General features: G+C 58.3%; 1 protein-coding gene across 1 annotated transcript; it reads left to right on the top strand.

Moving 5' to 3' along the window:
• Positions 1-12,875: 12,875 nt before the first annotated feature.
• CSTB (cystatin B) lies at positions 12,876-15,904 on the top strand. Its single transcript, XM_055313321.1, has 3 exons — positions 12,876-13,040; positions 15,241-15,342; positions 15,520-15,904. Exons 1-3 carry the CDS (start codon positions 12,975-12,977, stop codon positions 15,646-15,648), a joined length of 297 nt encoding a protein of 98 aa, XP_055169296.1. The 5' UTR covers positions 12,876-12,974; the 3' UTR covers positions 15,649-15,904.
• Positions 15,905-24,268: the final 8,364 nt, after the last annotated feature.

The raw sequence follows: 24,268 nt of genomic DNA, 5'->3' as shown, positions 1-24,268 counted from the left end.
CGTTCGCCACGAGCGCAGGGTCGGTAGGATCGGAGAACGGCCCCGTGCCGCCCGGTGAACCCTTGATCCGGCGACGTGCCCCCGGGTCAGCGGACGGGCGGCCGCAGCCGCTGGCGGGAGGGAGGCAGGGGGAGGCCCGGGCCCCCGGGAGACGCCGGCGGAGCTGCAGGCTCCAGCCGCAACCACGGGCCTCTCCACCGCCGGCAGCACCGGGAGAGGGGGCGCGGGGGTACGGCGGGGCCGCGGTGGGGTCCGCGGTGTGCAGAGCCCAGGACCGCGCAGGGAAGGGGGGCCTGTGGCGTCGGGATTTTCTCGGTGCTTACAGCCGCCTGGTCGTTGATTCAAGAAAGCGCGATAGGAAGTAACCGCTGGCATCTGCGGTGGAGCGAGAGCGCACAGCCCCAGCATCTGCGGTGGAGCGAGAGCGCACAGCCCCAGCATCTGCACTGGAGCGAGAGCGCACAGCCCAGCATCTGCGGTGGAGCGAGAGCGCACAGCCCCAGCATCTGCGGTGGAGCGAGAGCGCACAGCCCCAGCATCTGCACTGGAGCGAGAGCGCACAGCCCCAGCATCTGCACTGGAGCGAGAGCGCACAGCCCCAGCATCTGCACTGGAGCGAGAGCGCACAGCCCCAGCATCTGCGGTGGAGCGAGAGCGCACAGCCCCAGCATCTGCACTGGAGCGAGAGCGCACAGCCCAGCATCTGCACTGGAGCGAGAGCGCACAGCCCCAGCATCTGCACTGGAGCGAGAGCGCACAGCCCCAGCATCTGCACTGGAGCGAGAGCGCACAGCCCCAGCATCTGCACTGGAGCGAGAGCGCACAGCCCCAGCATCTGTACTGGAGCGAGAGCGCACAGCCCCAGCATCTGCACTGGAGCGAGAGCGCACAGCCCCAGCATCTGCGGTGGAGCGAGAGCGCACAGCCCCAGCATCTGCGGTGGAGCGAGAGCGCACAGCCCCAGCATCTGCACTGGAGCGAGAGCGCACAGCCCCAGCATCTGCACTGGAGCGAGAGCGCACAGCCCCAGCATCTGCACTGGAGCGAGAGCGCACAGCCCCAGCATCTGCGGTGGAGCGAGAGCGCACAGCCCCAGCATCTGCACTGGAGCGAGAGCGCACAGCCCCAGCATCTGCACTGGAGCGAGAGCGCACAGCCCCAGCATCTGCACTGGAGCGAGAGCGCACAGCCCCAGCATCTGCACTGGAGCGAGAGCGCACAGCCCCAGCATCTGCATGGAGCGAGAGCGCACAGCCCCAGCATCTGTACTGGAGCGAGAGCGCACAGCCCAGCATCTGCATGGAGCGAGAGCGCACAGCCCCAGCATCTGCGGTGGAGCGAGAGCGCACAGCCCCAGCATCTGCGGTGGAGCGAGAGCGCACAGCCCCAGCATCTGCACTGGAGCGAGAGCGCACAGCCCCAGCATCTGCGTGGAGCGAGAGCGCACAGCCCCAGCATCTGCACTGGAGCGAGAGCGCACAGCCCCAGCATCTGCGGTGGAGCGAGAGCGCACAGCCCCAGCATCTGCGGTGGAGCGAGAGCGCACAGCCCCAGCATCTGCGGTGGAGCGAGAGCTCACCAACCCCAACGTCTACGGTGGTGTGAGAATTCGCCAACCCCAGCATCTACACCGGAGCTAGAGCTCACAGCCCCGGCATCTACAGTGGAGCAAGAGCTCACCAACTCCAGCATCTGTACTGGAGCGAGAGCTCACAACCCCAGCATCTACGGTGGAGTGAGAACTCGCCAACCCCAGCATCTATACTGGAGCTAGAGCTCACAGCCCCAGCATCTACAGTGGAGCAAGAGCTCACCAACTCCAGCATCTGCACTGGAGCGAGAGCTCACAGCCCCAGCATCTACAGTGGAGTGAGAACTCGCCAACCCCAGCATCTATACTGGAGCGAGAGTGCTCACCACCGCCAGCATCACTTGTGGGGCAGTCTAGCCTGAACCTTGCCCAGCCTCTAGGGCTGCACCCCAGGTCTCAGGACGTAAGAGCTGTCTACCCACAGTGTGTAGAAAACCACCAACCCAGGTCTGGGACAGTTTGCAGGGCAGCTGTCCTGATGTCTTCACAGTTAACATCGTAAACAAGGACTGACTGAATGGAGGGGGGAGTGCAACTTACAAATCTTGATTGGATCCTGGTTCAAAGAAAAAGCTAAAAAGTCATTTTGGAAATAGTTGAAAAAGCTTTCATACAGACTATGTTTCCGTTTTAGCGCAGAATGGTTTTTTTTTTTTTAAGGATTTTATTTATTCACGAGAGAGAGAGAGAGAGAGAGAGAGAGAGGCAGAGACACATGCAGAGGGAGAAGCAGGCCCCACGCAGGGAGCCCGATGTGGGACTTGATCCCGGGACTCCAGGATCACACCCTGGGCCGAAGGCAGACGCTCAACCGCTGAGCCACCCAGGGATCCCCGCAGAATAGTTTCTTAGGTGTGACAGTGGTGTTTACCTAGAGGGGGATTCAGCAGGCTTTTTCTGTGTGTGTCCAGGGTCCCCACAACTATCCCCAGGTTCCCTGATGTGCTAGGAGGACACATGGTTGTGGTTTATTATGACAAAAGGATACAAAGCAAAATTAGCATAGGGAAAAGGATTTGTGGAATGAGTCAAGGAGGAAGCTTCCAGAAGCTTCTCCCAGTGGGGGTTACATAGAACTTGCTTAATTCCCCAGCAAAGAGCTGTACACACATGTGAGATGTTATGTACCAGGAACCTGGTCAGAGGTCAGCGCCAGGCTCCTACCTGGAGCCAGTCACCCGGGAGCTCTCTGCCTGGCTCCTAGCAAAATTCCAGACTCCCAGCAGGAGAGCAAGTGTTCAGCACAAGCCTGTGACAATGCAGGGAAACCTCACCGTAGGGGGGATGGGAAGTTGGAAGGGGGATCCCCACCACTCAGCCCCAATTATGGGGAGAATCGTCAATCGCAGACCCAACAGAAGGACCCTCCGCAGGGGAGACTCGGCAGTGACAGGTCCCGACGGGGAAGGACGCACACCGCACATCCTATAAGAAGCTAGCCGCTTCTGCAACGTAGCTTGTGAGAAACCGTCATCACCCCAAACTCATGCTTTTCTCCAGTGGAACTTCTGTTCAAAGCTGCTTCTTCCAACTTCCTCCTTCTTCCCCACAAAATAAAGTTTCTCTGCTTCGTCGGACCAGCGGTTTTTTCGGTAGCTTGCTTATTTCCAGTTACGATTCTCCGCTATTCCTGAATAAACCCATTGTAGCTGGTAACAATAACTTTTTATTTTTAAGGCCAACAAGCCACATTGTTTGTGCAAATGGTTTTGGCCCACTGAGGCACCCTTATCACGTGGTGGGAACCCTCTGGACACCCACATTCCCAGACACCAGTGTACTTCATGAGGTTCTGAGCAGAGCAGTCAGGACTTGTGTCAACCCTCTTCCACAACACAGGTAAGATAGTGTTTTCAGAATCATGCAAGAGCAGATGTGCAAGAGCAGCCACAGACCATATGTAAATGACGAGCATGGCTGTGTACCAATAAAACTTTATTTTCAAAACCAGGTGGAATGAGGGGTGCCCGGCTGGTTCAGCCGGTGGAGCATACCACTCTTGATCTGGGGGACATGAGTTCGAGTCCCATGTTGGGCATAGAGCTTACTGAAAAAAAAACAAAACTAAACACGTGATGCAATGGATGTGGCCCATGGATGGTAGCTTGCCAATACCAGCTGTCAAAGGATGTCCTTTTAGGAAAGTCTTACTTTTTTAAAAAATTATTTATTTATTTATTTATTTATTTATTTATTTATTTATTTATTTATTTATGATAGACACACAGAGAGGCAGAGACACAGGAGGAGGGAGAAGCAGGCTCCATGCCGGAAGCCCGACGCGGGACTCAATCCCAGGACTCCAGGATGGCGCCCCGGGCCAAAGGCAGGCGCTAAACCGCTGAACCACCCAGGGATCCCCACTTTTAGGAAAGTTTTAGGAGACAACTGCAGAGTGGTGACAGTGAACCATCCTGACTTCCACGACTCTGCTCTTCCTAATGTCTGGAAGTTAATGCAATAAATAATCACGTAATATGGCAAAATATTAGCAAAGGTTGACCCTAGTGGCAGGAGCACAGGTGTTCGTTGCCCTGTTTTTCCCACAGTCTCTATGTTTGGAGATTTCCATGACAAAATGTTGGGAAACATTTTAGAAACTGGTTTTAGCAGCAGAATGAACTTTTTGACCAACTGTTTAAGTGCCATCCATAAATAGCAACGCCATGAATGAGCCAAGGTCAGTCTCTACAAAGGGCAGCAGGTGAGGCTGGGAACAGTCCGAAAGCAGGAGAAAGAAGACAGAAGACAACTGAGCCTGAAGAAAAGAGCAATTTTAATAATCACAGTGAATCTGTGACATGAAATTTCACAAAAAAAGTCAATGAAATGGACCAACATATAGTCTTAAAATATGCCTTATAGTATAAACAATGGTTGGATGTTTGCAGCTAATGAAATACTTGCATCCTATGCAGTGTATCTAAGAAATAAATGTGCAGGGCGCCTGAGTGGCTCAGTCGGTTGGGCTTCCGACTCTTTTTTTATATATATAAATTTATTTTTTATTGGTGTTCAATTTGCCAACATACAGAATAACACCCAGTGCTCATCCCATCAAGTGCCCCCCTCAGTGCCTGTCACCCAGTCACCCCCACCCACCTCCCCTTCCACCACCCCTTGTTGGTTTCCCAGAGTTAGGAGTCTTCATGTTCTGTCTCCCTTTCTGATTGATTTTGACTCAGGTCGTGGTCTCAGGGTCATGACATCGAGCCCCCTGTCCTGTCGGGCTCTGTGCTCAGCAGGGCGCCTGGAGATCCTCTCTCTCCCCCTCCATCTGCCGCTTCCCTCACACTTGCTCGTGCTCACACTCTCTCGCTCTCTCAAAATATTTTCAAAAATAAATAAACGTGCTCTGTCCTGAATGCAAAATCATCCCTCTTTGGGAAACTTTTCAAAGTCAGCTGTGCCTTGCAGGCAAGAACGGCAGTGGACGCTCCAGTGTGTGGCCGAAGTACAACAGGAACTCTGGTGTTTGCAGAGTCTCAAAGGTCCTTACTGGTTCCAATAGGGAAGCAGCAAGTCAGGGTGCAGAAAACCGGCGGGCACCTCTTTACTCTGGACGGAAGTCAACATCGCCAGCGGTAAGACCCACGGGTGCCAGGCACCCTCAGTAAGATGCGCCAAGAGGACACAGCCTCACCGTGGCGGCGACGCGAGCAAACCTCTGTGAAGGCTCATACACGAGGGGAGCCCGTTCAGATTTCCAAGTCGGCGTGACTGTCCGCGACCCTCGCGGGACCCAGAGCCCAACTGTGGCCCGCCCCCCTGGGGCCCCCAGCCGAGGGGATCAAGTGCTCCTGCTCCCACATTCCTTCGCCGCACGACTGTGACTCCCGCCGTCCGTCCGCACGACTGTGACTCCTTAGTCCTTTCACAGGATGTAAGGAGCACGCGGCCCCGTGAAGACTCTCCACGCTCCAGAGCATAACGGGCTCGAAGAAAACTCTCGTTCTGACTTGTAGAGATGAGAATCTCTACTCATTTTGCCTCAACAGCAGCATTCTTGCCCAAACTGCATCACCCCCATCTGATCATGAGGCAATATCCCAGAAGCCCCAAAGACCATCAGTCCTCAAAACAGGTGATCTATACTCTTCGAAAAGGTCAAGGTCCTGAAAGACAAAGGCTGAGAAACTGAGTGTGCACAAGCAGCGTGGGAGGAGCGCGGCCCAGAGGGATGACTTTGCGGGGACGAAGAGCAATGAGTCACCCTGTGGGTCGGGTCCCCTGCCCTAAACCCAGACCCTTCCTGCCCCGATCGCTGCCGCCCCTGCCTCTGTACGGGGCCACATGCAGGGCAACTGGATGCAGAGTCTGCGGAAGCTACACCGTCTTTGGGGCCTGAAGTTAGTTCAGTAGAAAACGTTCTAAGTATTAAGAGAGTCTGGTGGGAACTAGGGGAACAGATGTCTCTCTCCACTTCCACGCACATCACCCCGTGCCGTCTGTCCCCAGGAAGGCGTCATGGTCCCAGTGCGTAGGGACACCTGCCCAGGGGGTGCGAGTAATGACAGAGGCGCCCACGGACTCCTCCGGGTATCACGCAGACCCGCTTCTCATCCCCGTCCTGCTTGTGTCTTGGTTTTTTAGAGCGCAGCAAACTCTGCGTTCGCGGATCCTGTGTGTTTGCCCGACTCGGCCTCCTGGCTCCGGGCTCGCCCTGATGCAGATGGGCAGGCCCCAGAGAGAGAGAGAGAGAGAGAGAGAGAGAGAGAGAGTGTGTGTGTGTGTATGTGTGTGTGTGTGTGCAGGTGTGGAAGCGTGTGGGGTGTGGGGCGAGGGATGTCGGTTTCCCTCGGGGCCAGATGTTGGCGGGGCCAGGTGCCCTCCGCAGACTCTGGGGGGTCCTTCCCCCCTCCCGGGCTCCCCGCGGCCTGCAGTCTGGGCCCCGGCCCCTCCCCGTGCACCCCGGCTTCCTTCCTGCCCATCTCCCTGGTCCTCTGGTTTCCTTATAAAGGATACCAGCCCTTGGGTTTAGGGCCCTCCCTGATCCACTAGGAGCCTCTCCTAACTGCTGACATCTGCAAACACCCCACTTCCAGACCAACGTCACTGGCTCGGGTTCCGGGTGCACGTGACTTTCGGGGAGCCGCTGCAGATCCCGGTGGTCGGGGCCCGGGGTATGGAAGGTGGAACCCGGACTCGCACCACCATCTCGCGGGCGGCTCCCCGCACCTAGGACTCTCAGGAAACCCCCAAAATACGCTGCCAGGGAGGGGGGTACGATTTTTGCCACTTCGTGGGGGAGCGAAGAGGCTCCAGCTTGTATTTCTGCCCAGAGCCTGCAAGACACAAAGCAGAGGGTGCGCCCAGGCTGAGCCCGGGCGCCGGGGAGCCGGCCAGGGCCGCGTCGCAGATGGCCCGTCGGGGTCCCCACCCTCAGGAGGACTGCTGTGGCTTTGTCACCACCATCTTGAAATCCTTCATATTTTCTGAATGAGGGGCCCAAAGATTCACGTTGCTCCGGGCCCCGATCCCCGCGCCTGCGGCCGCCCACCTTCCCTCCAACCTCCAGCTCACCCACTCGGATCGCACGGTGGCCTCTTCCTCATGTTGATGCTCTCGATTTTTCATTATAGATAATTAGGGAAATAAGAAAAATTAGAGGAAGGAGCCAGACACAGCCTCGGGGGCTGAAGGAACAACTTTGCACGCATCTCGGTCTTTTCGGTGTATGAGATTTTCATTCATTACACGTTCATTTACTAATGTAACTTGTTAATTATATTCATCACACTAGATCGACAGTTTCGAAACTGCTCTTCTTTTTTTCTTTTAAAGATTTTATGTGAGAGAGAGAGCAAGAGAGAGCCCATGTGGGGGTGGGCAGGGAGAGGGAGAAGCAGAAGTTCCCTGCTGAGCAGGGAGCCCGACTCGGGACTCGAACCCAGGACCCGTAGATCATGACCTGAGTGGAAGGCAGACGCTTCGCCGACAGAGCCTCCCAGGGGCCCCTGCAACTGCTTTTCAGTAACACCCCTACCATTTCCCCCGTGATATTATTAACTTCCCAAGAATATGCAGTATTCCAACATAAAACAATTCTTGTTCCTAAAAACAAAACAAAAATAGTTGTTTAAATAAAACTTTGGAAAAATACAGCAGATCAGGGGATCCCTGGGTGGCGCAGCGGTTTAGCGCCTGCCTTTGGCCCAGGGTGCGATCCTGGAGACCCGGGATCGAATCCCACGTCGGGCTCCCGGTGCATGGAGCCTGCTTCTCCCTCTGCCTGTGTCTCTGCCTCTCTGTGTGTGTGTGTGTGTGTGTGTGTGACTATCATAGATAAATTTAAAAAAAAATTTTTTTTAAATACAGCAGATCACAGGGAGCAAAGTTATTAAATGCCTGCATCCCACCCTCAGAGGCGTCAACAGCTCAGTGAATACATCAATCCCGAGGTGCCCGGGCCCCACCGAGCCCCCCAGGAACCCGAGTCTCCAGGGACAGGCTGAAAACTCGCATTTCAACAAGCAGCTGGTGGAGCAGACGGCAGGGAAACGGGGGAAACACTCTTCTAGAAGCCCTTCCAACCGCACAGCCCCCTGCTATGGACAGGGGCTGACCATAACGTGCTTCTAAATTCTGGGATAGAAATTTTTATAAACTTTCTCTCCACCCAAGAACTGTCCTTAACTCCTGGTATTGATGGCTCCGACCGTGGTTTTATTTCTGATTCACAGCAGCGTGTGAGAAGCAAATATTTATTCAGTGCTTCCTGTGTGACAGGACGGCGAGGAATAGGCCCAATGCCCTGTCTGCCCGCCGGGGACCCCACCCAGGACGCAGGTCCTTAGGACATGTAGGGAGAACCTCTGGCATGCCCAGGCAGGTGGACCAGGTGGACCCAGAGAGTCCACTGCCCCCCACCTGGGCCCCGGGCATCCCCTGGGTTGTGCTGAGGCTTCTCTGCTTAGGGCACCCCTTGCCTGCATTAGTTGATTAGATGGTACATCTGTTCCCTCCTTTGACTCGCCCCGATTTTTGCAGCTCCCTCCACCCTTCCAGGGGGCTCAGGGCTGCCTCTGCAGGCGCTGGCTCCCTTCGAGGGCCCTGGCTCAGAGCTAAAGCCACGGTCCACTTGGTTTGTAGCAAGCGCAGGTGGCCAGGCGTGTGATGGGCACTAATGCGGGAGGCAGGACCGCGCTGTACCCGCGTGGGGCCCCTGGCTTTAGGTTTAGCTTCACTGTTCCTCCCCTTGTGAACGGAGATGAACTGGTAACCGGTAAATGCTTAGCTGTGTAAATGTTCCATCTTTCCTTTTCTTCCTGTTTTTCCTTTCTTTTTCTTTTTTTTTTAAGGGTTTCTTGGGCTAGAATTGAATTAGCAACCAATTTGGGATGCCTGGGTGGCTCAGGGCATGACCCTGGGCTCCTGGGATCGAGTCCCATGTCGGGCTCCCTGTATGGAGCCTGCTTCTTCCTCTGCCTGTGTCTCTGCCTCTCTCTCTGTGTCTCTCATGAATAAATAAATAACATCTTTAAAAAAAAAAAGGAATTAGCAACCGATTCTGATGACAATTTTTTTGCATATGGGAACACAAGCCACAACTGATTAGCTGCAGAAGCAGGTCTGTGGATCACTTGCCTGCAAGCACCAAGAGGAAAGCAAAAGAGATGAGCACCTTGCTGAGGAAGAAAGGGCCCCGAGACGCTGAGAAAAAAAGCCCTTGGCTTCCCTACGCCGGGGAAAATCAGGGACTTCACAGATTTCAAGCTGAAGCAATGTCCGAGGCCCTGGAGTGGCTCCAGGACCCTGGCTGGGCAGACAGGATATTTGGTCTTTTTCTCCAGCTCCAGCAACATGAGAACCCCGGGGCATTAAGGAATGAGAGATAAGTGTCAGTCAGTCTTCCAGAGCCTCTGGACAGAAAAAGTAATGCTAATTATGGGAGAGATTTACGTTAGTGTACTAATTATAGGCAGTCATAGTAATAACACTATTAGTTCACCCTGGGGGCTCGGACGCTGCCCCAAATGTTTCACACTTAGTAACTCATTTAGTACTTTTTTTTTTTTTAAGATTTCATTTATTTTTTCACGAGAGACACACACACAGAGGTAGAGACACAGGCAGAAGGAGAAGCAGGCTCCCTGCGGGGAGCCCGATGCGGGACTCAATCCCAGGACCCCGGGATCACGCCCTGAGCCAAAGGCAAACACTCAACCACTCAGCCACCCAGGGGTCCCTCATTTAGTACTTAGGAAAAAACAAAAACAAAAACAAAATTCAAAACCCTTTGAGGCTGCTTATGAGTATTATCCCCACAGAGAGGGCCAGAGATGCTCAGCAGTTAGTCCTGTGCCACAGAGCGGTACGAGGGAGGCCTGCCTGCATCTGAGTTCGAGCATTTGGCCTCCAGAGCCTCCTTGCTGTGGCTGCTGTAAAACATCTGTCTGCAACCAGGTGTGAGCAGAGAACTCTGACCCACACACAACCTCTACAACCACCATCTAGAAGCCAGACCATGGCCACAGGCCTCTGCAGCCTCAAGCCCGGACCAGTTAGGAGGCGGCTGTGACTGCCAGCTTCTCTTCCCCTTCTAGCTCAGGACAGCCAGAGAAAACCGAATCCAGCCCTGAAAACAATCCCACAGGATTCCCAGCTCGTAGTGAGCCCACCCACAGACCCCATGGAGCACACCCGAGTATTCCTTGTTTTCCATGATCAAGCTGTTCCCCACCCCTGCCTGCTGTGAGTCTCTGCCAAACCCAGGTGACAGTGGGACCCCCAGCCACAAGCCAGCTCTGAATTAACAGCCTTTGCTCGCCGTCCTTTGGGTGGTCTTTACTTACTTCCCAGGGTATTACCCTATTTGTAAAATGTTGAGTAGGGGAAAGGGAAGGCTAGGTAGGGAGAGAGAAGTAGGGGGCCATGGGATGAGGCTCACAAAAATCCCAAAAATGTGGAGGTGTAAGGTAACCAGAGAGGAAGAAACAAATAGGACCATCTGGTCCTCGGTGTCTTGTTCTAACAGCAACTTGTGATCCAACAGAGAACTTACTGGACCCTAAAAGGGAAATGGTCCATTAAAGATGTCATCACCAGTCCTTACTTACTCCATGGTGCTCTCAATAAAGATGTTAAAAGTTCCCTGGTTGGATTTCAATAAAAGACCAATCCTACGGGCCCCCAGTGCAGCCCTGTTGGGATCCCTAACAGTCCTGAGAGCTTTTTCTGAATCCTCTTTAATAAAACTCTTATTGGGATCCCTGGGTGGCTCAGTGGTTTAGTGCCTGCTTTTGGTCCAGGGCGTGATCCTGGAGTCCCGGGATTAAGTCCCACGTTGGGCTCCCTGCGTGGAGCCTGTTTCTCCCTCTGCCTGTGCCTGTGCCTCTCTCTCTCTCTCTCTGTGTGTCTCATGAATAAATAAATAGAATCTTTAAAAATAATAATAAAACTCTTATCGCTTTACTCACTCTCCTTTGTCCATGAGAGTCCTTCTTCAACTCCGTGAGACGAGAACCTGGCTCTCCTGTCTCAGCATGAGTGCATGAGGAGCAGGGTCCAGCAGGGAGAGAGGACCCGTCCCGAGGAGGCCTGTGTTATAAAAATTCAACTGTGTGCATTTGAAGGGCTAGCTGGCTTGATTCAACGATCCACTGAGAGCAGCATCCCATCTAGCAAGCACACAGGTGCTCCGGGAGCTGCAGAGAGAGTGTAGGGGTAGTGTAGACAGAAACAGGGGAGGACAATCAGCAGAAGAGAAGATTATTTTGGAAAAGGTCACCTTCCCTGGCGGGGGGGGGGGGGGGGCGGACAGGGGCCTGATCCTGCAGATTCCCTCCTCTTCCATTGGGGGAAGGAGGAGAACCCATGGGACAGATGATCTCCTTGGTGCCACTAGAAGATTCCTACTGGCCAGTTAAGACTACATTTCTGGGGCAGGTTGTGGCTAGGTTAGGCATGAGGTCCTGGCCTGGTGACGTGACCTAAAGGCTCCATTTTGGGCCTGTGGTTTTCTTTTTAACCTAATGCAAGAGGGAGCAAAACCTGCTGGGCAGGGTGAAGAGAGGAGGGGGAGGGGAGGAGGGCCAAGCCCACTGAGCTGTGTGACAAGGAAAAGCCAGAGAACCGCCTGCCTTTCCCCACGTTGACAATTAATTTCTGATGCTTTGCTTTCTATTTTTATGGAGTCAAATCTGACTCAGTTGCGCATTCATGTGGCTGTGAACAGGTCCATCTCCTCCTCAGCTCCCCCGCCCCGGGCTCAACCACTTGTCCTCCCACCTTGTCCTCCCTCCTTTCCTAAAGTTACAAACCGGGCTTTGCCCCAGCAGGTACCAGAAAGGCTTGTCTCCCCACACACCTGCTCGGGGAGGCTCTGGCAGCGGCTCCAGGTCAGCCCAGCACCCGGCGGGGCGGGTGGGCTCCTGCAGAGCCAGCACTCAGGGAGAGGACGCCCGCGGCCACCGAGGGGTGGGTCAAGGGGTGGCAGGGGTCCGGCCCTTTCTCAAAAACCAGTCCTGTCTTGACAGCTCCTAGCACGGCCCCTACCCCCGCCCCGAATAAAGTGTGGGACCCTCCCCCATCCCTGGGTGGTTGAATCTAATTCTCACCCAGATCTTGCCCTAAATGCCCTCGATCTGACCACAAACCCTGCAGCCCCCAGCCCAGCCCGGCCGAAGCCCCAAGAGCCAGCTCCTCCCTTCCCTGGACAGCTTGGAGCCTCCTGTGTCCAACCCCCCCCCCGCCCTCCCTGTGCCTCTGGGTCACATGCGGGTGACTGTCCAGATCCGCTGGCACAAGCGGGGTGCGGGGCCGGTTGAACGCAGAGCGCCCTGAGGCCGCACCCTGGACTCGGCGCCCCCTGCAGCTCCTGCCCCCCCCCCAGCTCCCCCAGCTCCCGGCCGCGCGGGCTTCTCTCCCCTGGGCCCGGGGCAAGCTCTCACCTCCCGTGCAGCTCCCCGCTCCCCCGGGCGCCCCCACCCCGCCCCAGCGCTGCACGGGGGGCGCCTCCAGACCGTCCCCTGCAGAGCCCACCCCGAGGGGGAACCGCCCCCACCGCGCCCGACCCGCCACCGGAGGACACCGAGGCCGCGGTTCGGGGACGTCCCTACACGGCAGGACCACGAGCGCCCACACGGTGAGCGCGGCGAGGGCCCCGGGGGCGGCCGCCTGGGGCGCACGGGGGCGGCGGGGGCGGGGGTGGGGCAGCAGGGGACCCGACTCGCCCGTGGCCCCGCCCCCTCGTGGCCCCGCCCCTCGTGGCCCCGCCCCGACTCCGCCCCTCCTGGCCCCGCCCCGCCCCGCACCACGTGACCGCCGCCCGCTTTAAGAGGAGCGGGTTCCGGGGCTCGGGGTTCCGCTGGGCCCCGCCGCTCGGTCCTGCGACTGCGCCTCCGTCCGCGCTCCCGCCGCCGCCGCCGCCGCCGCCGCCAGCATGATGTGCGGGGCGCCCAGCGCTTCGCAGCCCGCCACGGCCGACACCCAGGCCATCGCCGACCAGGTAGGCGGCAGCGCGCGGGGCCGGACCCGCTGGGCCCCGGGGCCTCCCGCAGCGCCGCAGGTGCAGAGCCCGGCGCGGAGCCGTGTGCAGAGCCGGGGAAGGCGGGACCCCGGCCCGACACCCTCCCCCCCACCCCTCCCCACCCCCGCACCCTCCCTCCCCCCTCCCCGCCGCCCAGGCCGGTGAATCACCCCCTCGGGACCCGTGAAAATGAGGAATTTGCCGGGACTGCCGCGAGCCCCGCCTGGGCCGCCCCCGCTCTCCCGCAGCCCCGGCCCCAGGCCCTGCCCTTCCTCCCCCGCCTGCTCTCAGGCCAGCCGCTCCTCCGCCCGTGTTGACCATGTGACAGTGGCCTGCGGCCGGCCGCGGTGCTGGCACTGGGAGAAACTGAGGCAGCCAGGCGCCCTCCGAGCGGGCCGGCCTGCGCGAACGGCCACCCGACCCGGGTCAGGGGACATTCTGCACCCGCCCAGGAGCGCCCCGCGCCCCGCGTCCCGCGTCCCGGTCCTGTCCTGTGCCTGTCCGGTGCCCTCCCCCGCCTCCGCCCAGGCCCGTCCCCTGCAGGCTGCTGACTGGCAGCCCCCCAGCCCAGCCGGGCCTCCGAGCCCCCTCCCGGGTCAGTACCGGTGCCGGAGCTGCCCTTCTGCGCTGGGGCTGGCCTGGCAGTCGAGGCTGCCACGCTGCCCCTTCCCTCACCTCCGCTGGGGTTTTCACCATCCCTTCCCCGCAGCAGGGCTTTCCTGCCGCCACCCCCTGAAGCAGGCAAAGAAAGGGACAGGTGATTCCTTCCCAAACCCCTGGGCCCCAGCTCTGTAAGCTGCCTGCAGAGCCCGTTCCCTGCAGAGCTAGCATGGTGCTTTGCACAAACAAGGGGGCTCCAGGTGAGAATTCAGACGCAGGTAGGCCCAGGTGGGGAGGTGGTTACACAGAAAGAGCACAGGAGCGAGCAGCAGGACGGTGACCGGCCCGCCCCATGCTGCCCAGAGGCGGCCAGCCTCCTGTCCCTTTGTCCCAGCAGGGGCACCTCCCTGAGGGCCACACACACAGCCTTTGTTTGGACTGGATGGTGACTCACCTGTGTCATGATGGTGACCCCCACACACACACCCCCGACCCCGTCTCCCAGGAGCTAGCCTGTGCCCTGCAGCCCGATGACCCGAAACCCCACAACCCTCTGGAACTAGTCCTGTCCCTCCAACACAAAGTCTGTGCCCTCCAGGGCCTACTGTCAACCCAGTAGGCAGCTAGAGCACTTGTAAACTAGCTTAGATTTTAAATTTAAAAGCGGGGGTGAGGGGGGCGCCTGGGTGGCTCAGCAGTGGAGCATCTGCCTTTGGCCCATGGTGTGATCCCAGGGTCCCGGGATCAAGTTCTTCATCAGGGAGCCTGCTTCTCCCTCTGCCTGTGTCTCTGCTTCCCTCTCTTCTCTCATAAATAAATAAAATCTTTAAAAAAGTATTTTTTAAAAAAAGGCAAACCTCTTTTCCTTTTGCCATAAAGATGCTCAGTTCCTAAAAGGTCACAGCCCTGGAAAACCACATTGACCCAAAAGTATGATTGCTCTTTGACACAAACGATCAGGATCAGCTTGTGCCCAAAGGCTCTGCTTCTTAAAGAAATCCTCTACAGATCAGTAAAGTGCTTTATACCTGCAGAGCCCAGAATCCGCTGCATCCTGTGTTGTGGGAGACGTTGAGGAACAGCTGTAGTGGCCCCAGTAGGGGAATGGTGCAGAGAACCGGGGCACATCTACCAGGCGGGAGAGACCTTTCAACTAAAGATTGTATTTAGTTGAAAATTTTGAAACATTTTACTCCATTTTTAAGAGTAAAAAAAAAAATCACACACAGCCTTTCAAGTGACCCGTCCGAGGGTTAAGTAAAAGGGAAGACGGGTGGAAACCTGCATATAGTGCTGTCGTGGTGAGAATGTTAAATGACCCCGTGACGTTCGTGGAGCTGGAAGGGCGGAGGTAAGCTGAGGCACCACCATGGAAACGGGCAGATCGAGGGAGTCGAGTTCTGCGCTTCGTGGGGCGGGCTAACGGCGGAACGCGTCCCTCCGCGATCAAGAACAGTCGGTGGTGGTGGAGAAAACCTAACGGGCCGCACGGGAACTGTTCACAGTGTTAACGTGAGCAGGTAAGCTGTGAGCTCCCCTCGCGGGAGGGAGGCCGCTAACGTTCTCTCCCGGCCCCCAGGTGAAGGCCCAGCTGGAAGAGCGGGAAAATAAGAAGTACACTACTTTTAAGGCCGTGACATTCAGGAGCCAGGTGGTCGCGGGGACAAACTACTTCATCAAGGTGAGCGTCAGAGCCGCGGTGGGGACGGAGGGCGGCCTGGGGGGGGGGGGATGACCTGGAGGGCTCCCCCTCCCCGACTCCAGGGCCTGCACCATGCAGGCTGGCCCAGCAGGGGCACGTGGGTTCAGAGGTCCTGCCGGCCCCTCACTCCCCTCCCCCGACCGTACCCCATTCCAGGTCCAAGTTGACGATGACGAGTTTGTGCACCTTCGAGTATTTCAGAGTCTCCCGCATGAGAACAAGCCCTTGGCCTTGTCCAGCTATCAGACCAACAAAGCCAAGCACGACGAGCTGGCGTACTTCTAGTTCCGCTCTGAGCGGGCCCGTCCACGTGGTTCCATGTGGTTCCATGTGGTTCCGTCCTCTCTGGGCGTGTCTGGGATCAAAAGCCAATGCCGTTGCTTTACGGGGCCACTTAGGGAGAGGCTGTCATGCACCTGTCTTGGTCCCTGCTCCTAACTTCCGTGGGCGAGACAAAGTCAGCACAGTCACTGACCTTCATTACGTTCATCGAGGGCTTATAGTCCCTTTAAATACATATTTGTAGATCTTTGCGAATTTCCTCCTTTGTTTTGGTGTTTTCTTTCATCTGAAACCATAATCATATCCAGAAGCATCAAGATGTGCGAGTGACGTGTTTATGTGGCTGTTTTACAGCCTCGTGACCGCTGCGCCGTGTGGGGCCCCTCCTGGGTCACGCGCTGGCCTGAGCTGGCCGGCCACCCCTTCCGCCCGCAGAGCTGAGCCCCGGGGGAGCCGCCCAAGGTCATGGCGAGTGGGTGGGGAGCCCAGGATCCAGGAGCCTGTGTTCTAACCACGGCTCCCCACACCTGCCTCGACTCCGTCCTGTCTCTGGGCCTTAGTTCCCCCATTTAATGACCAGATTTGGGGAAATCTGATTCTAGAGCATTAGCTCTCGTGTACTCAGACGCCTTCACACACCAGCCTACACCCTGGTAGAAACACACAGATGTGCGTGCAAGAGGCCACAACAGTTCACATAACAAGGATGTACATGAAGGGGCGTCTGGGTGGCTCCGCCGGTGAAGCGTCTGCTTTTGGCTCCAATTGTGATCTCAGGGTCCTGGGATCGAGCCCCGTGTCGGGCTCCCTGCTCAGCGGGGGTCTGCTCCATCTCCCCGTCCCCTGCCCATGCTCGCTCTTGCTCTCTCACGTGAATACATAAAATCTTCAAAAAAAATTATATGTACGTGTAGAAGAACCATACGGCCTCACTGAGCCTTCCCCCTGGAAGGGTCTCGAGTGTACCCTCTGAGCTGCGTGTGCTCGTCCAGGGGGCACCTGGGCAACAGCACAGCTCCGGTTTTCAACAGAGGGGCCCTGCCACGAGTGGCCGGTCCTGTGGTTGGTTTGCCCCGTGTCTGCATCCCGTCAATAAAGAGCGCACGGTTATGGGGAGAGCAAGGGCTGGGGAGGGGTCCGTGTGGTTTGGGTCGTGGCAGAAAGCTGTCAGGGGCTCGAGTTGGTCTCCCGATTCCCAAACCACTCGGCGTCAAGGATCGGGCTGTCTGGATGGCGAGGGAAGGGAGAGGGCCCCAGGGTCGTGAGCGAGCAGCTTCCCGGCTGAGGGAGAGAGCCCCCGTGCGAGCCATGTGCGTCCACCCTCTGTCCTGGAACGAGAAGGGTAAAAGCTTTCGTGACCTGCTCGACCCCTTGGTGTGGCTGATTCTGCACCGAAGCGAAGGTGTAGCCTGTCGGCGGCTCAGCACGGAGACAGCAACCCGGAGCCGGTCTGGGAGACAACCGGTGGGTTGGAGCTCGTCCACCCGCCCCCCGCAGGGACCGTGGAGCTCCTGTCCTGCCCGTGGTCTCTGCGACACGACTGTCCTGCACTTCTGCAGCTCACCCACTGTTAGCCCGCCCTGCCAGGCTGGTGACGCCCCCCAGTCGTGCCCCCCACCCCCGCCTGGAATGGCCCTGTTATCAGCGCCATTCGCCCCTGCGAGTGCCATCTGTCTCTCTGGGACCCAGAACACAGGGACCAGGCCCAGCCCTGAGAGTCACAGACCCCGAATCTCCAGCTCCCCAGGCAGGTGGGCACCTTTCCCAGCTGCCCTCAGGTGAGTTTCCTCTCCTCTGCTCAGAAACCTCGGCCAATGTCACTCTTCCCAAAGCCAGACCCTGCATCCTCCCCCTGGGGCCACACGGGTCAGAGCACCGGGCCATGCCCTGGTCCAGCCCTGGTCCAGCATCCTCACCAGTTCGGGGGGGCGGGGGGGCACACCCCGCCGCACCTGTTCCCTAACTGCTCCCGGGACGCGGTGGGGGCGGAAACCACAGCCCACGGACCCAGATGGCATCGGATGCACGTTGTCCTGGAGATAGAAGGACAAGGGATGGACGGCATCCGTGCACTGGACACGATCGTCGGCGTGGGTCAGCCGTCATCCCCAGGTGGGGTGCCTGCGAGACTCCGAGCTGCTGGGAAGCGGCCCGAAGGCATTTTCTGCCCTTGCAAAGGCAGGGACATGGCTCCAGCACACAAGGGCCAGGGGATGGGTGAATTCTCCGTGGTCCGGGTCCGCACACGGGCTCTTCATCTACAACTCAAGACAGATTACAAACTCGGAGAACAGACTTGTGGTTTTTTTTTAAGTATTTATTTGAGAGAGAGAGAAGGAGAGGGAGAACGAGAGCACCAGCGAGGAGAGACAGAGGGACAAGCAAGCTTCCTGCTGAGGGGGGACCCCAACAAGGGGCTCGATCCCAGGACCCGGGATCATGACCTGAGCCGAAGGCAGACGCTCTGCCGACTGAGCCCCCCGGATGCCCCTCCCTGTAACTCTCCTAATTAAGAGGGAAGAGCAGAGTGAAACCACGCTGAGGCCCTGTCTCCGTCCTGCGCCACCGGCAGACGTCTGGAAGCTTGCTAACCCCCAGCGGGCTGGGAGTGCCAACAGGTGCAACCCCCGTGCGGGGACCTGGTGACCTCTTGGGACTACACAGGCACGTGGGCTTCCAGCAGGCACTCCCACGGCATGGTGACCACGAGCAGAGTCCACAGTGACCAGACGCTGGAGGAGGGGGGACTCCTCATCGGATTCAGGGCTTCCCATCGTACCCTACCCAGCTCACCTCCGCAGCCCTGGGAACAGGCCACCCTAGGCTGTCTGTCCCCACCTGCTCTGGCACCAACGTCCAACCCAGCGGGACCCACACCTGCCCTGAAGCTACGCAGCACACCCCAAAAGCCCAGAGTCGCCCACCCCCATGGGCTGGACTTCGATCCACTGGAGAAGATGGGGGGAGATGGGCGACCTGGAAGCCCTGGTCGTGGTCACACCCTGCCATGCATCTTCTCTCCCTCCCCCTGCCTTGTCCCTTCTTCTGGCCTCACCTGCCGCCCTCGGATGGCACCCCGCTCCCTCCCTACTACCGTAGCTCAAGGAACCCAGCCTGGGAAAGCCCGCAGCAGCATGGTCTCCAGGGTGGGGCCTGGACCCGAGGCCAGTCTTCCCACCCTCCAGGGGAAGCCGGCACCAGGAATCCTCTCTGCAGCTGATGTCTGACAGCCATGCGTGGTCCTCTGCTGGACCTTTCCTGCGGAGCCTCAGAGAGACACGGGCGACCGTGTGAGGACCCAGGTGCCCGCCCATCCCCATCACAGGACACAGAGGGCTGAAGGATGTCCCTGGGGATGTGCCGGTGATGGGGGGACGGAGGACTAGCTGAGGACAAGGCACATCGACAAGTCCTCAAAACAGGCAGAGGGACCTTCCTCTACGGACTCAGCTGCCTGGATGTTCATACCTCGCTAAGGGCAGAAGGCAACCTCAGCCCGACCCCCAGGAGCCTGTAGATCTACTTTAACATATAAAAATTCCTTTAGAAATGTCCTTTATCTCTAAACCCCCAAGATAGGGGATCCCTGGGTGGCGCAGCGGTTTGGCGCCTGCCTTTGGCCCAGGGCGCAATCCTGGAGACCTGGGATCGAATCCCACGTCGGGCTCCTGGTGCATGGAGCCTGCTTTTCCCTCTGCCTGTGTCTCTCTGTCTCTCTCTCTCTCTCTGCGACTATCAAAAAATAAATAAATTAAATAAATAAATAAATAAATAAACAAACCCCCAAGATATGTGTTGACGATCATCCCCAAGCACACGGCCCACCGATACACATCTGAAGGGTCTCATGCCTCAGATTTATTAGAGGGTAATCAGTGACTTTTTCCCAACAATAGCTGCCCCTCAGGGTCCTGGAAACCTTGCTTCCAAGCTTCCTTCGAGAGGACGCCATCCTTAAACCCCTCCCGACTCCCTGGTGTGTAACCCGCCTCCCCTCAGAGGCCCCAGGCTGCCCGCTCTTCCTGCCCACGGGTCCGTCCCGGGCTTCCATAAACCCCCCACTCTGCACCAAAGACGTCTCCAGAATCCTTTCTTGGCCGTCGGCTCCGGGCCTCACCTGTATTCCAAGACTTCATCGCCAGGAACCTGCGGATGTAACCTTACGCGGCAAGGGGACGGTTCAGATGATTACGCTAAGCATCTGGAGCTGGAGGGGTGACCCTGGACTCTCCGGGGGGCCCGATGTCATCCTGGGGTCCTTATAAGAGGAGGCAGGGGCCAGAGTCACACTAGAGAGGCTACACTGCTGGCTGTGACGTGGGAGGGCCACCGGCCAGGAGTGCAGCTGGCAAAGGCAGAGGGTAGGTTCCCTGGAGCCTCCAGAAGGACCCAGCCCTGCGCCCCCATCTTTACCTGTCTGACCTCCTCGACTGTGAGTGACTCTGCGTTGCTGTAAGCCACCACATTTGTGGGAGTAGGTTACAGCAGCCACCAAGTCGCCCACCAGGAGGGCCTCGCCGGCCAGCTAGGGGCACAGGAGAGCCAGCAGGGGGCTTGAGAGGTGGAGTTTGAGGCCTTTGGGAGGTACAGCAATCCCCCCCTTCTCTCCCACCCTCTCCTGCCTTTCTGGCACGGCAAGGAGCCTGGCGTTCCTGGAGGCTGCCCGGGGCCTTATTCACAAAGTGTGGGTGAGTCACAGTGGAAGCGCAGTACCCGCTGGGCCAGTAGGACCAGCGCCCTCCCCCCCCCCCCCCCCCCCCCCCCCGGGATGCAGGAACTTGGGCCCAGGCGGTGGAACCTGAGCAGTGACTGAAGCACGTCTCAGACTCTGGCCTGCGGGGGTGGGGAAGGGACCCCCCCACTCCTGGGTGGCCCTGCCCTCAGGGCACAGCAGGTGGGAGAGAGGGACGGCCTCCTGGCGCTGGCGGTGGGGCAGGCTCTTCCGGGGGGCTGGGGACCGGGCTGGGGGGCTGGCTGGGGGGTTCAGGTACTAGGGGATAATTAACAGGGAGTCCCCGACAGGAAAAGAAATCACTGCCCTGAGACACCATGGCCAGAAAGAGATTTATTTGTGGATAATCGCGAGTCAAGAGGACACGGACACGGCCTGCACAGCGCTGCTGGAGGCCTTAAACCTCCACACGCGCACGGACGCACGGACGCACGGCTGCGGCCCCAGAGCGGCCCGGGCCGCAGCCCGACCTCAGAGGCCCTCTGTCCGCCTCCCTCGCAGCTGCAGCAGCTGGGCCGGGGGGGGGGGGGGGGCGCCACGGGCTCTGCTCCGGGGCCGTGGCCCCTCGCCCCCTCCCTGCAGCCGCTGACCTCGGAGTTACTTTCCGGGAAGGCCCGGCCAGCTCGGGTCGGGCTCTGAGTCAGCGTCTCAGTCCCCCTGTCCGTCCGGTTTTGCAACCATTGGCCAGAATCCCGACTAAAATTCTAAATCAGGGATCCCTGGGTGGCTCAGTGGTTGAGCACCTGCCTTTGGCCCAGGGCACGATCCTGGAGTCTGGGATCGAGTCCCGCGTCGGGCTCCCTGCATGGAGTCTGCTTCTCCCTCTGCCTGGTCTCTGCCTCTCTCTGTGTGTGTGTCTATCATAAACAAATAAATAAATCTTTAAAAAATAAATAAATAAAATAAAATTTTAAATCAGAGAGCATACGCAGCTGTAAAGTCCAAAGCATTCAAGACACCTGTCAACACACAAGCCTCATCCTTGGCTCCGGGTGGCACATGAAGATGTGCCACCAGCTCCCAAAATAGTACCATCTACGCTGCCTGTCAAGACAGGGCTCCCGGATATTTTGCGGGGTGCAGTAAGGGCATCAAGTCTCCCTGTGCGTTTTACTTCCCTCTGTTCTATGGGATGTGCTGAAGGCGCTGCCAAGCCCGTCAACTCTCCTTTTCTGCCCACCCCTGTGCCACGAGCTGGGGCCTGGGTGAGCTCTGAAGCCAGGGACTCGCTCCTCAGCCCAGCACAGCGGGGGACGCTGGGGGCACCCCAGCTCCCTCCCCAGACTGCCCGGCTCTGCTCTGCAGAGGGCAGAGGGCCGGGACCCTTGCTCTCGGGCCTCACAGGACGGTGTGGGTTGGTGAGTGACACCCAGGCCAGGTGCGTGGCCCGTGGCCTCAGGAAGGCCGTTCCCACCAGAATGGGCTCGCGGGTGAGGAGCTGCGGGGCCGGGGCGGGGGGAGGCTGCACCCCCTCCCAGGGCGCAGCTGCGGCCGGGCTCACAGTCTCCTGCTCAGGCGCAGGGCTCTGTGGGGCTCCCTCAGCAGCCAGGCTTTTACCACCCATTTCCCCCGCCAGGATTTAAAATGAAAATTCCGGGAAGAACTTCCGTTAATAGAAAGTTTGAAGATATTCTCCAAGTCAGAATTAGAGTCACTCAAAAATTCTTGTCTTAAGCAAAGGAAGACACGGGGGATCTGCGAGCACAACCTCTTGGGACAAGTGGGAAGTCGGTCCGTGAGACACTTTCATTTATTTTTTTAAAAAGATTTATTTATTCATAGAGACACACACACACACACACACACAGAGAGAGAGAGAGAGAGAGAAAGAGAGAGAGAGGGAGAAAGAGGCAGAGACACAGGCAGAGGGAGAAGCAGGCTCCATGCAGGGAGCCCAACGGGGGACTCGACCCCGGGTCTCTAGGATCACGCCCCGGGCTGCAGGCGGCGCTAAACCGCTGAGCCACCGGGGCTGCCCAAGACACTGTTTTATTTTTTTATTATTTTTTTTTTCCAAGACACTGTTTTAATCGGCATCTTCACACAACAGAACAGAAAACGGTTTGCACCGAGAGGATCCTGCGAAGCATGGGGCGACGTGCGCACTAGAAGGCCGGGATTTGAATCCGGGCCAGCCCGGGGCCAGCCCTGAGGCCAGCACAGCCCCAAGGCCCCCGCACCACGGGAGCGCCCCGTGTGATGTGTGCAAGCTCCGAGACTGCGAGTGCACGGCTGGACTGGGCCACCACAGCGGGGCCCCAAACCCGCAGGGGGGGCAGGACCCTTCTCACCTGCGAAGCCCCTCCCACCACCGCGTGCACACACCCACACACGAGCACACATCAGCTCTGTGGCCACACGTGGGCAGGTGCTTGGTCTCTGTGCTGCGAGGGTCCAGCCTGACCAGCGCCCTTGGGGCAGCAATGAAGTAGGACGTCCTCCTGGGGGGGCGGAGTGTCATCCCTCCAGACCCACCGGGCTCGAGTGTGAGGCTTCCTGGCTTGGGGCAGCGGACCTGGCATCCCACAGCTGCCCGCCCAGGGATGGGGGGGCCTTCCGAGTGCCCACCCGGCACATACACCTGACGCGCCCCCTCCGTGAGCACACAGGACCCGGCTCCACAGGAATCGTCCGAGCCAAGAGCTGCGTGGGGTGACGGGGTGGGAAGGGAGGCCCCCACAGCCCAGCGGCGGGAGGTGGAGTGGAGGGAACTCGGGTGGGCTCAGCAGTCTGGGGGCCACATGCCTCCCCCCAAGACACGGTCGGCGAGGGCCACACTCAGAGTGTCCTGGTGATCCCCTCTGCCCACTTGGGCGTCCCTCCCCAACTTCTGTCTCAGGCAGGTGCTGGGGTGGGTCTCCTGATGAGACTGTCGTGCAGGGAGACGTGAGAGGGATGCCCAAGCCACCAGGTGGGCGCAGAGAAGACAGGGACCCCAGCTCTTCTGGTGCCGGGACACGGAGTGCTCCCAGGGTGCCTCTGGTTCAGGCAGATACGACCCGAAGCCCCAGGCAGGGGGTCCCACCAAAGGGCAGGAGGGGAAGGAGGGGGCGGGACCAGCAGCCAGAAAACGGTCACCTCCTTTACTGTCCATTTCAACTGAGGGTGAACGTGAGGTCAAGCAAGGAGGGCAGAGTCGGGAGCGGCCTGGGGACACCCAGTAATGCCAGGGCCCTGGCCTGGCCCCCGCCCCCCGCCTCCGCCCCAGAAGCAAGGAGTCACCCTGCCCTCCACCCCCAGCACGACTCCTGGATGGCGCAGCTGGGAAGGGACCCTGCACCTGCAGTGGGGACTCACGGGTGTCACGGGGCAGGCAGGGCCTCGGGCCGAACCCGAGACGTACCCCCCGCTTACTCATCGGGGCAGGGACGCCAAACCACTCCCGGTTTAAAAACTGGTTGCGACACGTGTAAGAACAAGACGACACAGCATCATTTTTACCATCGCTGACATATATTACAAAAATAACGCAGGTCGACACGATTACCTTAGCGGGACTTGGCAATGATCTGAAAATGGTTTTAAAAAAAGGGTATCTTGTAATTCATCTTCTGAGGTCTACGGAAGCTTCGAAAAAACTATTGAAATCTGTACTCTGGTCACAAGCAGGCGATTTAGGACCAATAATACATCTCTCGTCTTAAAATATATATAATTATTACTTTGCACGTTACTAGACTACGGAGAGTAGAAACAAAGATCAATTCTAATTTGGACCCAACCTGTATAAAAAAACCACAGCTAATGACCACAGTGGACTCGGGGATGGGAAATTCTAAGCACAGACAAGCCGGGGCCTCCAGGGGCATGGGGGCTGGGGGGCGGTGGGGGTCGCGCCAGGACGGGTGGGACGGTCTCCCGGGGACGCGCACGCTGTTCCCGCAGGAGCCC

Source organism: Nyctereutes procyonoides, unplaced genomic scaffold, assembly GCF_905146905.1.
Source record: "Nyctereutes procyonoides isolate TBG_1078 unplaced genomic scaffold, NYPRO_anot_genome, whole genome shotgun sequence".
Taxonomy (NCBI): Eukaryota; Metazoa; Chordata; class Mammalia; order Carnivora; family Canidae; genus Nyctereutes; species Nyctereutes procyonoides.
Note: the sequence above shows the minus strand (reverse complement) of the source record. Positions and strands in the feature narration are given on the sequence as shown.